This window comes from Neovison vison, chromosome 7 (genome assembly GCF_020171115.1).
Source record: "Neovison vison isolate M4711 chromosome 7, ASM_NN_V1, whole genome shotgun sequence".
Taxonomy (NCBI): Eukaryota; Metazoa; Chordata; class Mammalia; order Carnivora; family Mustelidae; genus Neogale; species Neogale vison.
In genome coordinates, this window is record NC_058097.1 from 104,113,090 (window position 1) to 104,129,181 (window position 16,092).

The window sequence follows — 16,092 nt, forward strand, 5'->3', positions numbered from 1 at the left end:
GAAAGATTGTAAGCATGACTATAAAAGTACTCCTATCTTTCCATGGGCATTATAGAGAATCAACTGAGCTACCTACTGTGCATTCTTTGCTGTGTAAAACACGAGGGGGAATTATCTAGAGGAAAAGTACAAATCCCACAGCTAACAGCAGCTGCCCACCTGCCGGACTGCTTTACTTGCTGCAGAGTAATTCTCTTCATCGTCCATGTTGGAAAAGTTTCTAGCACTTGACAGTCTTTCCAGAAGTTCTCCTTTCTGTGCCCTCATTTGGCCCAAAAAACACTCTGTCCCTATGGTGCGGAAATAAAAGAAAGAATTCTAAAAGTTGTTCCATTGCATACTAGAACTCCAGGGTGGAGGAAGAGAGACAAGCATGAATCATCCATAATTCTGCTTATTCGAAAACAACTGCTTGCCTGATGACATCATAAAGCCGCTGTAAGGTTACTAGAAATAATCACTTCTGATACATTAGAACCCACTCCGAACCCACTCTCCGGATAGTAAGTCTTTCCCAGTAGTCTGTCCAGGGTCAGATAAGAAATATTAGTTATTACAAAGAAGCAGCTACTCATTTTTCTGATAGATCTACACCACCTAAGGGAGAAATCAGGAAGTAAAAAGCTAAGTGAATCATATACGGTCCCTGCTTTTCTTAGAATATCATTATAGTAAACATATTGATTTATTCCACATTTCATTTCTTTTGATTTTTAATAATGCCAAGTAAACCTAGGTAGAAGGGCAGAGAGCTATCTTGAGGTTTTGCAAAAGAACAAGCAGTGACATTAGTAAGCACTCACCGACAATGCTAACAGAATTATCACAATCCAAATCTCATTATGTGTCATTCTACTGACATGACTGATTTGGTGAATTCACTGCACACCAGCCATGCAGCCTGGATCTCTAATGTACCATAAAATCATGTCATAAAAAGTAATACTTCCACAAAGACTGCATTCACTTTATAAAATTAAATAACCGGGAACAGTTGCAAACTAAATGCTCTCCCATTTCCAATATAGCTCAGGACCACCACCTAATTTCTAGCTGCCTCATTTATAAGTTACAAAGACACTAGGCTGAGAAGCTGCATGATCACTCTGTTTTCCTAAAATGAAGGTATCGTTACCAAGTCTCCTGAAGCCAGGTACGAGATCCACAAAGGTCGTGGTGCCATCACAAAGAATGGGGGCAAAACGCGATCTGAACTGATGCCCAAGCGTCAGCAGGTGGTGAGCAATGTACATACAGTTGTTGTGGTGAATAGCGGCCAACTGGGGCAGTTTTTGAAGGTTCTCCCTAGGCCAGGAGGAGGGGGAGAAAGAGAAAGAAATCACAAGTTACCGAGGCTGAGACAAGGTCCAGGCTCATCACTCCCATCCCAGTCAGTCAGAAGGAAACTATTCTGCCCGAATGCAGCCTGATCCTATAATCCTACCCCTGTAATTAACAGGAAAGAAGGAGCAAGGGAACCCAGATGTTGACCTGTGCTGACTCTCTGTACGTAAGCTGTACCCAGTCATTCCCCTCAAACCCAACACTGACCAGTCAGAGCAAGTAGAGACTTGCTGCCCTTCTGCCAAATTCCTTTTTCACTTAGACAATGAAGCACTAAAACTCTTCTAAATCACTAGTTTTCAAATTGGCTACAGATCAGAGCCACCTGGGAGTTTTAAATATACAGATGTTTAGACTTGAATAAATAACCAATATTCTCCCAAAATGATTTTTTAAATGGTTTACTGCATTTCATTCTGAATTTTAGTAACCAAAATATTTTTGGTGGGAACATACAATTACTGGTTTTAACCCCACTTACGCCTCAGATATAAAGGACCACAGACAAATCAGACACAGTGGCACTTACTTATGGTATGTTGGCACCACATCATGGAACAAATGGAAGATATTCCTCACTGAGTAGAAAAGTTGAACAGCACTGGAGGAAAAATAAAGTTTCAACAGGAATACATAAGGATATTGGCAATGAGAAAAAAAGGTCAAACTAAGTGCACATTAGTCATCAACCAAAACTACAGTTCGAGAGAACACCTGCCCTGGTCACTGCTGAAAACACCCTTAATCTAGATGGAAATATATTCTCAACCAGTATTTACTAACTAGATCGCAGTTCTAAAAACCTAGATCTATTAATAATTTTCAGAATAGCAGCATTAACCCAAAGCCTCTTTCCCATTATCAATTTGCGTTCTGCCAGTACCCGGAGTATCCCTTCAGTAACAAATGGAGCTAAGCCTCAAGCAAATGTCACGCTCTCACTGACACACTCTGCAAAGGGCAAGGTATCAATAAAGGCATTCACTTGGTTCTTTTAGAATCAGTCTGACTTTCAGCTTTCACCTTTTCTCTTCCTTACCCCAATGCAAGGAGATGAATCAACATTCTAGGATAGACTCTAACCTCAAAATTTCTTGCCCTTTAAATCTGGCCTTGGAACACCACAAGATTATTATTAAAATGCACTTAGAGCATATATTAGGTTTACACAGCTTATTCCACATAAGACTATCTTAAACTGTGTACCTTGAATAAGTAACAGGAATTCCACAAATACTTAGAAAAACAAGCCACGGTTACTATATCTTGAAACACTGTTACTACTCGATTACTATTTCATTTTACTTTGGAGCACTTGTTGCTATTCAAGGTTTGGTAATGGGGAAGTGAGTCATAATGTAGTTGTGTTTCTGCTTGTCCTATTTAAAACTATTTCTTTTGGAGGAAAGAATGCATATAGATACGCAGTACAAAAACTACTGTTCAGTGTTCTGTTATCAAAAAATTGAGGAAATACTGCCTTGCCTCTCTAACTTCTGGTCTAGTATGTTTCAGGTGAAATAAGAGCTACCCCTAAATTTATTTTGCCAAAGGAATATATATATTATATATATTTTTTTTTCTTTAAGGAATATATACTTTTCTACATGTTTGTTCTTCCTCCTTATATTTAAAACTAGATGGGCTTATGAACACAATTCCCTGAAGTCATGAAAGTATCTTGGTAAACATGTTCTTTCTAGAGCAGAATAAAATAAAAGGGTTTGTTTGCACGGGGAGATAAAAACAAAAACTCCGGAAGCCAACCTGAGAGGCAATGTAGTTGAGTCAGACCCTAACTGGGACAGTTCTTTCCTGTGAGGACAAGAAGTAAAGAACCGCTACCCACAAACTCAAACTAAAGGGGCTTTTGTGCGTTGACTCTACAGCCTAGGCTCCAGCCTGGCATCTTCTCCTCAGTTTTGTCTAGGAGTAGGAGAGGAGCTCATGAAGCAGAGAGGTTGAGAACAAAATGTGGACTAGAGCTGGAGGTACCCTGAATACAGGATAGATTAAGAGAAATCATTATCTTGAAAGGATAAAATCAGATCTTCAGAACATTCTATGCTTTCCTTCTACCTTTGGCCTTCCAACCAACCATTATTGCGTCAAAAACAAAAATGTAAAATAATTATAATTAGGGACTGGATTTCAAAACGTAAAATGAATGCTAAGCTATCCAGGGCAGGCTGCAGCAGATGGAATAACGACCACTATTACCATGGTAATAAAATGAATACTGTAATAAAATGAATACTGGAGTACTGATCATTGTCCTGGAAGTATTCTAAGTTCTTTACATGTGCTTCTTCATATAACATCATTCAACCCCTATAAAAAGTAGAAATTAAACAAAAAATAAAAGAGCTTTTTGTAAAAAAGTGATTAATGTCTTTAACGTCAAAGAAACTCCATTCGTTCATCCATACACATGCTTCCATTTCTAATATATGCTCTGAGAAGTACATGTTATTGCAAATAAAAGTGAATTATCAATATAGATCTATCTACTACACTGTTTTTCTAGGGGAAAAAATAATAACTAATGGGATAAGAAAACCCAAAGAATTCCGCTAATTTTCTCAATAAATGTCTAGTTTAGATGTGCATATCACCATATCACTGCCATTTTCAGAACTCTTACCACTGATCACTGCTGGTTGTTGCCTCTAGTAAAGTCTGATAGGCAAGTTCCATTAACTGCTTCACAGATTCACTGATGCGGCACGTGGGCAAAGAGAAGGAATGTTGGTCCAATGTATTTTCAGGCTCTAAATTCACCACCTCGTTGTACTGAGTTGTGGACATTTTCTGTACTTCTGGCTTCTCGTCCTTCTCAGGATGGGGCAAGTCTGGCACACTTATCTTAGAATCAGGAGTAATCTAAGATTCAAACATAAAACAGAGAAGATGTTTTGTCCTCAGAATAATTCAAATGCAAGCTGACAGGAGTTAAGATACTGGTGGACCTGCATGATGATCAAGTTTTGGCTCTACAGTGTAATCAAAAGATTTGAATAAATATGAAAATTATTTGGACGACTGCTTGATCTTGGGTGAGAGCATGTCCTAAGAAACCAAGAATCCCCTTTACTGTACCATTCTTCCATTTCTTCTTTGTACTCTTCATATTGGTGGAAAGAGCAAAGCTATGAAACTGGCCCAAGATTTCAGGCAAATGAAAGGACCTTCAAAAATCATCTTTCTCAGACTAGACACCTAATTACTGCAGACCAGTCTAGTTTTGTGTTCTGTTGTCATTAAATTATTCACCATCAGTAAGATGTATTGGCTTAGTCTAAGAAATAACCCATTCAGGTTACCTCTACTAAACAAAACAGAACTTCAAACTAAAACCAAAAAAGCTTCCCTAACATTTATACAGAATGAAAACTCCAGGGCACCTGGGTGGCTCAGTCAGTTAAGTGTCTGCCTTAGGCTCAGGTCATGATCTCAGGGTCCTGGGATCAGGCCCCACATCAGGCTCCCTCCTCAGTAGGAAGCCTGCTTCTCCCTCTCTTTCTGCCTGACACTTGCCCTGCTTGTGCGTGTGTCACACTCTCTCTCTCCCTTTGGCAAATAAATAAATAAATAAATACATAAAATCTTTAAAAAAAGAAAGAGAAGAAAAGAAAATTCCTACACTTATCAAAACCTACTGAAAGAACACTAGGCTGCTAGCCTGGAAACATCAGTGATATTTACCTTGACTTTTAACAAAGTCATTTAACCTCTCTGGACCTCAATTTTCTCATCGTAAAATGAAGAAGCTGTGCTACAGTAATGGTCTTCAAACCTTGTTTTCCCAGATGCCAGAGGGGCTGAAAACCAAAGCGACCGAGCAGGCGGAGCAGCAGGTCTGCTCGGCACATGCTGACCTTCTCCACAAGCCGCTAACAGAAAAAGCTCCAGGTCTAATAAAAATGTTTATGTCACCAAATTTGCCTTCCTGATCTACAAAATGATATAATAATACCCATTTCAAAGGGCTATTAAGGAGTTTAAATGAGAATAGAATGTCTGGGAGCTGGCAGTCAAATTTATGGCAAAGATAGAAGAAAAAATATAATTATAGAGATGATTAAAAAAACACTAATGTCTGTCTGAAAAATAGTGGGCCCAAAATACACACGACCCAGTGAAGTGACTTCTTGGGGAAGTTGAAGGAACCACGATGGAAGAATATAAGGTCTGGTCTGGTATCTGGGCAGTTAAAATGTCAAAACAACAAAAAGTAGTTTTAGATCTTTTGGGAAAAGAGTGGGTATATATAGGGAATTGTTTAGAGAGAATTTAGATGAAAACCATTAAAGGCAATTAAATTGAAAATGGCTTTTAGAAAAAGGAAACGGAGCTTTTCAAAGTTGAGCAGTTTAAAAGATCTAACCCGGGGCTTAAACGCCAAGACAAAGAACCAGGATTGAATCTAGAGCAGTGGTTCTCAATTAGGGACAATTTTGCCCTCTGGGGGACATGTGACAATGTCTGGAAACATATTTGGTTGTCACAACTGGGAGAGGTGCTACTGGCATCTAGTAGGTAAAGATCAGGGATACAACTAAGCATCTTGCAAAAGGGCCGCCAACAACAAAGAACTACCTGGTCCCAAATGTCCACAGTGCCACTACTGAGAAACCCTGACCTAGCGCAAGCTACTGTTGGGATTTGAGCTCTTGAGGAAAATACAGTCTTTTTTTTTAAAGATTTTATTTATTTATTTGACAGAGAGAAATCACAAGTAGATGGAGAGGCAGGCAGAGAGAGAGAGAGGGAAGCAGGCTCCCCGCTGAGCAGAGAGCCCGATGCGGGACTCGATCCCAGGATCCTGAGATCATGACCTGAGCCGAAGGCAGCGGCTTAACCCACTGAGCCACCCAGGTGCCCCGAGGAAAATACAGTCTTAAAAAATGTCAGAGCTAGCTGAGTAGGGAGCTCAGAGATTACCTAGTTCCATTCTGTCACATTACAGAAAGGAAAATGAGGTCCAGCAAGGTTAAAGATTTAGCCCAGGGTCACAGAGCAATTCAGTAACAATCCTATTTATATCAAGAAGTTATGGGACAGGAAAGTGAGAAATACATTAATTCATTTACCAAATATTTACTTAGTACTAAGTTTACAGTACTATGTACAGGTATTTTCTTGGTGCTGGAGATAGAACAGTAGTCAAAAGGGTGGCGGGGCGGAGCTGGGAGAAGCCCCACATGGAGTTTATTCTCTAGAGAGAAAGAAACAGTAAGTAATTCATTGGGTATGTTTGTTGATAATAAGAAATATGAAGAAAAATAAAGCAAGGAGAAAACGGTGCAGGATTGGGGGAGGTCACAATTTTAAAAAGAGTTGCCAGAAAAGGGAACAAGTCATCCAGGTATCTGTAGTACAAATGTACCAAGCAGAGGGGACAAGAGACTCAAAGGTTCTGCAACCGGGTGGGCCGAGCAAATTCGGAGAACAGCAATGAGGCCAGCATGTCTGCGGCCTGTAGCTGAAGAATGTAATAGCAGAGCGGGTCAGAGAGGCAACGGCAGGGCAAATCCTACAAGGCTTTACAGGCTATGGTCAGGCTACTGGGTCTTTTTCTAAACGGATTTTGTGCAGGAGAATTACATAATCAAGTAGTATTTATGTAAAAATAAATAAAACCCCACAGCACAGTTGCTGGCACCGAGTGGCTTAAGGCTCCTTAATAATCCAAAATACCTCAAAATGTTTTAAAATCTGTGCATCTCAAAGGGCTAATGAACTGTTTTGCTGGGTGGACACCGTAACAGGGGACCCCCAAGAAAAAGGGAGGATCGCAAAAGAAGGCAGAGAAGGAAGAAAAGCCTAGTCCACTGTGACAGGAGAAAAAATGGCTGAGGAATTTTCTATTCGGGGACTACCTTCGTCTGTTTTACTTTAATCTAAGTAATACCTTACATTTACCAGATATTTTATATATGCAAAACAAAACAAAACAAACAACCCAGAAAAGAAAATACACAGACTAATCTAAGGTCAAAGGAGTAAATTACCTTTCATGCAAATTAAAGAACCCACTGACTTTGCAGATAATTGCTGAAACCCTACAATGATTATCTTTTTTGTTTTATTACTTTGACAACAAAACTAGTGCCTCTGTTAGGCTAAGACATGAATTCAACCCTTCCACAACACGGTATAATCTCTGGACATAACAAAACCCAATCAGGGCACCTGGACGATTCAGGTCATGATCCTGGGGTCCTGGGATCTAGTCCCACATAAGGCTCCCTGCTTCTTTGGGAGTGTGCTTCTCCCTCTGCCTCTCTCATGAATAAATAAATAAAGTCTTTAAAAAAAAAAAATTGCAGGGGTGCCTGGGTGGCTCAGTTCATTGGGCAGCTGCCTTTGTCTCGGGTGATGGTCCTGGCGTCCTAGGATCAGGTCCCACACAGGGCTCTCTACTCGGCGGGGAGACTGCTCCTCCAGCTGACCTCTTTCCTCTCATGCCCTCTCTCATGCTCCCCTCTCTCTCAAAAAAATAAATAAAATCTTTTTTAAAATAATTAATTAATTTTAAAAAATTACATCTGTCCCAAAATTGTGTACCAAAAACACAAGTAATGAAATTGAGAAAAATCTACATAGGTTGATCTATGGTCTAATTTCAACAACAGGGATCTCTTATATTTACATGGGCTTTTCAATGTCCACAACACCTTCATGTACACTATCTCATCTGGGCCCCACAATATCCTAGCAAAGACGCAGATATCAGGTCCACTTGAAAGATGAGAGAACTAACTACTGGAAGATGAGTAACTTCCCAGTGCCTCAGCAACTGTCATGCTCTTTCACTCTACTAAATGTGTCTCAAAAATGCATGCCCCTTGGGGCCCCTGGGTGGCTCAGTGGGTTAAAGCCTCTGCTTTCGGCTCAGGTCATGATCCCAGGGTCCTGGGATCGAGCCCCACATCGGGCTCTCTGCTCAGCGGGGACCCTGCTTCCTCCTCTCTCTCTGCCTGCCTCTGTGCCTGCTTGTGATCTCTGTCAAATAAATGAATAAAATTAAAAAATAAAATGCATGCCCCTTCCTAAATACAACAGAACACAAGATAACTCCCAGCACCTTCACAGTGTTGTGAATTTCAGAGGTCATTAGGTTTCTGGCTGCCACAATCACATCCTGACATTTCTTGTTGGCAAAATGAGAATTGATGTTACGGGCGTATTTCAGCAAATCGGTAGTATCTCCTTTTAAAAACCTCATCTCCTTGAGGGCATTTTCAAATTCTTCAGTAGACTGTATGATCTGAGAAAGAAAGAGAAATGGAAAAGAAGGAAAAAAAAAAAAAAAAGAATTACATACACACCGTCTATTCCAGTATTAAAATTTCAAATCCAATGTACAAAATCTAACAAGGACCAGCTGGTCATTTAAGTTTTACAGCAAACCAGCAGCTTGAAGGTATACGTATATTAGACATTCTTCCAGCCCTAAGTTGATTAGGAATAGTACCTTCAATATAAACTTCTGATCTACTGAGTAAAAGTGGGACGAGCTCTAAAATAAATACACTTATTTTAGTTTTCAAGGAAATGCTAAAAAAAAAAAAAAAGTAAAACGTCATATAGTAACTACTATGGTTGATGAGTATAAAAGAACAATCGTTTTTCAAAAGGTAGCTCACTCACAAAAATATACTTAGAAAGTAAACACTCTTCCCAATCAAAAGGTAGAAAGCAAGGAGAGAAATGAAGTAACAGCGAATTTGCTTCCACTCCCTATTAATAACTTCCTTAAAGATGTCACTACATAGCAAAAGGTGTCCCGGGAAAAACAAGACACCGAGAGGCACCTACAGTCTCGTATGACCTTCTGCGGCGCGTCTGCACTCACCTCCTCATACTGCTGTAACTTGCTGCTGTTAGTGGGGATAGAATAAACCAAACAGTTTTTAATGAGGCACTCGGACAAGTCCTCCCAGACCACGTCACCAAGCATCTCAGCCAATACGATCTTAGGTGTTTTTTCATTTTCTAGGTCAGTATCAAGAGGTAAATCTGAATCAAAAGAAAAACTTTTAAAAACAAGAAGCCATTCACAGTTCAGATTATGCACAAGTTCCCTAGTTTTCTAGAATTCTTTCATTTTAGGATGGGGAAGAACACAGCACAGACAATTCTACAGTTATCTCAAGTACTTGCGTGGGACAAAGCATGACATACAATGATTACTTTATTTTCAGTGCTCAGCTGAAGAGTCTGCACTGTATCACTGCCTGCACTCTACGACAATGAAGGATTAAGCCATCTACATTATGCAGTAATCATCTACTGCTAATCTACTGATCTGATTACATGACAAGCACTCAGAAGTTCTGTATGCCAAGTTGAAACTCATTTAGAATTAAATCCCAGTTCTTTAATAATGAATAAACATCCTCTGTCATCTCTGCCTAGGATCTGCGTGTTTATCCTAAGTAAAATATCAATAAACATCTTATATTACAGTGTAATACCTAACCTGGCAAACGAAATACTTCAATGCCTCTCTGCAATACATAGTAAGGTGGAGTTTTTTTTCCCCCAGCACATTTTAAGGGAGGTTTTAAAAATATAACATTAATTAAATAATCATTAAGAATCAGTGACCAATGTAGAGGGAAAATGAACTATAAAAAAGACAAGCTATTTTTTTTAAAGATTTTATTTGAGAGAGACAGAGATGGCCACAGAGATAGTGAGAGAAGAGACAAGGGGGGAGGAGAGGGACAAGCAGACTCCCCGCTGAGCAGAGACTCCCCCCAACCCCCACTAACCTGGGACTCAATCCCAGGAACCTGGGATCATGACCCAAACTGAAGGCAGACACATCACCAACTGGGCCATTTAGGGGCACCAAGAGACAAGCTATTTTTAACCTAGTTCCCATTCGCCAAGGAAGACCTTAGGGTATGAGAACCTTGAAAGAAAGTGAAGCATATTATCTCAGAGCCTTGAGAACCTTACAACATCTAAAGTCTACACCTGCACAGCCACCGGCCACATTTTGCTGCTGAGCACTGAGGAACTGAATTTTTAAAATTTTTAATCGATTTCAATTTCAATTTAAAAATGGAGCCTGGGTAGCTCAGTCGGTTAAGCATCTGACTCTAGATTTCTGCTCAGGTCACAATCTCGGGTTGTGAGATGGAGCCCTGCATCTCTCTCCCTCTCCCTCTGCCCCTTATCCAGCTTGCATGCTCTCTCTCTAAACAAACAAATTAAAAATAAATAAACAAAATCTTTTTTTAAAAAAATGGAAGCAGGGGCGCCTGGGTGGCTCAGTGGGTTAAGCCTCTGCCTTCAGTTCAGGTCATGATCCCAGGGTCCTGGGATCGAGCCCCACATTGGGCTCTCTGCTCAGCAGGGAGCCTGCCTCCCCCTCCCTCTCTGCCTGCCTCTCTGCCTACTTGTGATCTCTGTCTGTCAAATAAATAAATAAATAAATCTTAAATTAAAAAATATATATATATAAAAAAAAATGGAAGCAAAAGTGTGTGATTATAGAGGTAGCATAAAGCAGCTATGGTGCTAGAACAGTCCGTATCCTGATTAAGGCAGTAACTACAGGAATCTATGTGTGGTGAAACTACACAGAACTACATACACATACACACACACACACACACACACACAGGAGTGCAGGTAAAACCGATGAAATCGGAGTAAGCTCTATGAATTGGACCATCGTCAGTTTGGTGGGTTTGATACTGTGCTATAGGCACACGAGATGTTAACACTGAGGAAAATGGCAGAAGAGTACATGGGACCACTGTACGTTCTTTGAATAAAACTCTTAAAGTAAAAAAAAAAAAAAGTAGTAGTATAGCTTTCTGTTAAGGACAGCTTTGTTGTTTCAATAAGACTGCAACGTCACTTGAACAACTGTACCATGTAGGCAGTTACATTGTCTGTACTGCTCATGGCTGGCACATACATCATTTCCAGAACAGCACAGGAACACATCACCAATCCCGTCCGTGTAAACAGATTCATTCCATTCGAATTATTTTTTTCCTATGCACCAATGTAACACTATAATGCATTTATTTAAATATTTATGCATACAGCACAAGCGACAATGGTACCTATGTAAACTGTAAATGGCAATTAAATAGAAATATTTATCTTATTAATCATGGTAGAATTATTTTTCGAAGTTTAAGAAAAATAACTACAGACAAGGTGTACTACCAATGCAGAATTAAGTGAAGACGCAAAAGCAAGTAGAATCATGGGAACAGGAAAGGAAAAAAAGAGAGACTGGAAGAAAATATGTCACAAATTTCACAATAAATGGCAGCTTCAATTTACTAACACAGAGCGAAACAAAAAACCTGTCCTTTTTTTTTAAGATAATAAGGTAAACAATATTAAGAGACATTTTCGGCTAATATCAAACATTTCACCATACTACAAAAAAGTACTCTATTCTTATTTTACTTTTTTATTAAGAAAGGGTACTAAGTTTTGTCATATTTTCCATATCTAATGATGTAACCCCTCTTAATATGCTGACATAATAAACTGGTTGATAGCTTTCTTATGCTAAACACCTCTGTACTCCTGGAATAAACAATGTCTCCTTTTTAAAGGTACTGTTGAATTTAATTTACATATTTTGTACATGTTTCCATTTATAAGCCAAAGGTAAAATCAGTCAACAATGTCTTTCCTGTGTGTAAACTATCATTATTACATTTTGGCATTAAGTTTATTCTGTTTGGGTTTGAGATTTGATTTATTTATTTGAGAGAGAGAAACCATGAGAGGAGCATGAGTGGGAGGGTGGGGGGGAGAGGGCAGAGGGAGAGGGAGAAGCAGGGTCCCTCAATGAGCAGCGAGCCCAAGGCAGGACTCAATCTCAGGGCTCTGGGATCACGACCTGAGTGGAAGACAGACGCGAAAGTGACTGAGCCACCCAGGCACCCCTATGCTGGTTTTTAAAAACTTAAGCAGAACATACTCATCTTTGTTTCTAATAACCAAAAGAGTATAACACAGGATTATCTACAAACTGAAATAGACACCGAATTTAGCCATAAACTTTCTGTGCCTAATGGTGGGGCTTCTTAGTGGCAAGTCTAACAACCTTTCAAATTTCTTCTATGATTATTTGTATGCTCAGAGTTTCTGCTCCTTGGTAAAAATCTGTAATTGATACTTTCTAGAAAATCATTCATGGGAAAAGCTATGTTGAAGCCTTAAACCCCCAATGTGACTGCATTTGGAGACAGGGCCTGGCCTTTAAAGAAGCAATTAAGGTTAAATGAGGTCATTAGGGAGGGGCTCTAATCCAGTGTGACTAAGTGTCCTTCTAAGAAGAGGAAGAGACACCAAGGATGCACTCTAATAGAAGAGAGACCAGTGAGAAGGCTGTCTGCAAGGCAAGGAGAGAGGGCTCAGGAGAAACCAAATCGGCTAATACCCTCATCTTGCACTCCCGGCCTTCAAAACTGTGAGAAAGTCGGTTTCTGTTAAGTCACACAGCCTATGGCATTCTGTTATGGCGGCCCCAGCAAACCAATATAATATTCATATAAGGGACTGCTTTCTTTTTTATAAAAATGGGTTCATGCCATAGATTTTATACTTTTTTTTTAATCACTTAACAACAGAGCATAGCCATCTCTTAAATCAACATAGCTAGCTAGCTCTACTTCATTTCTTTCCCATAGCTGTAAAATGTACCACAGTATGGCTCAAACATAAGTTATATAACCATTTCTCAAATGAGGCCCAGTCCAGTGTGCAAGGATACATGACTCACACACACAAACATAAAGCCTACTTTATGATACATCATAAAGTGATATCTCACTTCTGTAAAGAATTAAAAAGTGGAATACCTAGCTCAAAGGATTGCATATTTTAGATTTTACTACACATACACTATAGTAGAGCTTCATATTATTTTCTACAAAGCACGGACAGAAAGCAATGAAGGAGACTATCATTCCACTTTCTTGCCAGAAGTGTCTCCCACTCTCTTAATGTCAGCCCTAAAGATCACAGTTCCCCTTGGGGGTGTGTGATTCCCATTCCTCTACTAGGGAGGGTAAGCAACACATTTTTAGGTTTATTAACAAATTGCACCTTTTCTTCCATGAGTTGCCTATTCAAATTTTTTGCCTATTTGTCTATTCATGTTCTTTTTCTTTGGAAAAATGTCCTTATACTAACGCCTTATCTGTCAAACATTTTATAAGAATTTTCTCCCAGTTCACTATTGTCTTTTGACTTCATTTACAGGATTGTTTGGCACATGGAATTTAACATTTATACACAGTCAAATTTCTCAGTCCTTCCCTTTACGCATTCTGAGCTTCCTCAGCCTATTCACAGCTCCTAAATTTTCTTCTAACATTTTTATTGTTGTTTTTGTTGTTCCACATAGAGGGCTTTAATTCATCTTGAATTTACTTCGGCGTGCGTAAGTATGAAGCAGGAATCTAACTTTGCTTTATCACACAGCCGGCCAATTTTGCCAGCACCATTACTAAATGAACTGTCTGTCCCGCTAAACTGAAATGTGACTTTGATCAAACATCAAGTTCTCATTTATCCTGGCTCTACTTCTGGACTCTTGCATTCCCTTAATTTCCTTGAACCAAGAATATGGTTTTAATTTTAAAATTATCCCACAAGTGTTTCTTAAATCTTTATTGGCAATTCTCCAAATCTATTTTTGATAAGCTTTAGAGTAATTTATTGAGTTTGAAAATATATTTGGTTAGAAATGTATTAGACTTATAGACTGTTTTGGAAAGAACTGACAATTTTATGAGACTTCTAATCCACAAAAGCCATCTTTTATTCAGGTCTTACTTTATGTCCTTCAAAGTTTTATGGTTTTCTTCACGTATGTCCTCCTCTTTTCTCTTATTATAACTTATCTTTATGAATTGTGTAGATTTTGTTAGCATTATAAATATCTTCATATTTTAATATAACTGATTATTATTAGTGCATGAAAGTGTTACTGATTTTTATATCTTCATACTGTATCTAAGTAATTATTAAATTTTATACGATAAATTTAAATTAAATATAAAGAAGAAGTATAATTTAGATTAAATTATGGGGCGCCTGGGTGGCTCAGTCATTGAGGGTCTGCTTTCCGCTCGGGGCATGATCTCCGGGTTCTGGGATTGAGCCCCACATTGGGCTCCCTGCTGGCAGGAGGCCTGCTTCTCCCTCTCTCACTCTCCCTGTTTGTGTTCCCTCTCTGGCTGTGTATCTCTCTGTCAAATAAAGAAATAAGATCTTAGGGGTGCCTGGGTGGCTCAGTGGGTTAAGCCGCTGCCTTCGGCTCAGGTCATGATCTCAGGGTCCTGGGATCGAGTCCTGCATCGGGCTCTCTGCTCAGCAGGGAGGCTGCTTCCTCCTCTCTCTCTCTGCCTGCCTCTCTGCCTACTTGTGATCTCTCTCTGTCAAATAAATTAAAAAAATTTTAAAAATCTTAAAAAAAAAAAAAAAGAAGATCTTAAAAAAAGAAACCTTAAAAAATTTAATTAAATTATGAATTTAGTATGATTTATAATCATGTATGATTTATAATTGTATTAATTACAAAAGTTTAACCAGAGTCTTTTGGCTCTTATGTATGCAATTATATCATTTATACATAAAGATAATTTCTTCTTTAAATATTCATACTTATTTTAATTTTTTCTTCTTTGCATTAGCACAACCCCTAAAAAATAATACCAAATATTGATAGTATGCATTCCCGATTTATAACTGGTTTTAATGGAAATAAATCCTTCTTTTTTTTTTTAAGGTTTTATTTATTCGACAGTGAGAGAGGGAACACAGGGAGGGGGAGTGAGAAAGGGAGGAGCAAGGCTTCCCGCAGGGAGCCCAATGTAGGGCTCAAGCCCAGGACCCTGGGATCATGACCTAAGCTGAAGGCAGAAGTTTAACAACTGAGATATGCAGGCGCCCCAAGTATTTAATCCTTTAATAGAATGTCTGTTGTTTGCTTTTTAGAATCAGTTAGTTTTAAAACCAATCATTACTTCAAGAAAATCCAATACAATAAGTATAACATAATTAAGTGATCTATTACATAACTATATAATTTACTTAATCATTTACCCATTCTTCAAAATTTTATTACTTTCCAGTATTTTAGCATAAGTAACATTATGATGAACAACCTTATATATAGTTTTATATATTTAAAATTATTTCTGTAGGGCAGACTCCCATAAGTTGAAATCTTGGTTCAAAGGATTTAAACATATTAAGACTTTTTATATATTTTGCCAAATTCTTTCCAAATGAATTTTCTTTTTCCTTTTTTAAAAACTCCTTTGTGAGAGGTACTTAGGTGGCTCAGCAGGTTAAAGCATCTGCCTTCAGTTCTGGTCATGATTCCAGGATCCCAGATCAAGCCCTGCATCTCAGCTCCTCACTGAGCCAGAAGCCTGCTTCTCCCTCTCTTTCTGCCCCTCCCCCTGCTCATGCTCTCTCTCTCTCTCGCAAATAAATAAATAAAATCTTTAAAAAAAAAATTAAGGGGCACCTGGGTGGCTCAGTTGTTAAGCTTCTGCCTTGAGCTCAGGTCATGATCCCAGGGTCCTAGGATCGAGCCCGGCATCAGGCTCCCTGCTCGGAGGGAGGCCTGCTTCTCCCTCTCCCACTCCCCCTGCTCGTTGTATTCCCTCTCTCGCTGTGTCTCTCTCCATGTCAAATAAATAAATAAAATCTTAAAAAGTAAAAAAAAATAAATAAAAA

General features: G+C 39.0%; 1 protein-coding gene across 1 annotated transcript in view; it reads right to left on the bottom strand.

The window, feature by feature from the left end:
* Positions 1-16,092, bottom strand: part of ZW10 (zw10 kinetochore protein) — a 33,050-nt gene that overhangs the window by 4,987 nt on the left and 11,971 nt on the right. Inside the window, exons 8-13 of the mRNA XM_044257859.1 lie at positions 9,206-9,369; positions 8,435-8,617; positions 3,989-4,227; positions 1,874-1,945; positions 1,136-1,305; positions 160-290 (exon numbers count right to left, since the gene is read on the bottom strand). Of these exons, the coding sequence (XP_044113794.1) occupies positions 160-290; positions 1,136-1,305; positions 1,874-1,945; positions 3,989-4,227; positions 8,435-8,617; positions 9,206-9,369 (959 nt within the window). The remainder of the gene's footprint in view (positions 1-159; positions 291-1,135; positions 1,306-1,873; positions 1,946-3,988; positions 4,228-8,434; positions 8,618-9,205; positions 9,370-16,092) is intronic.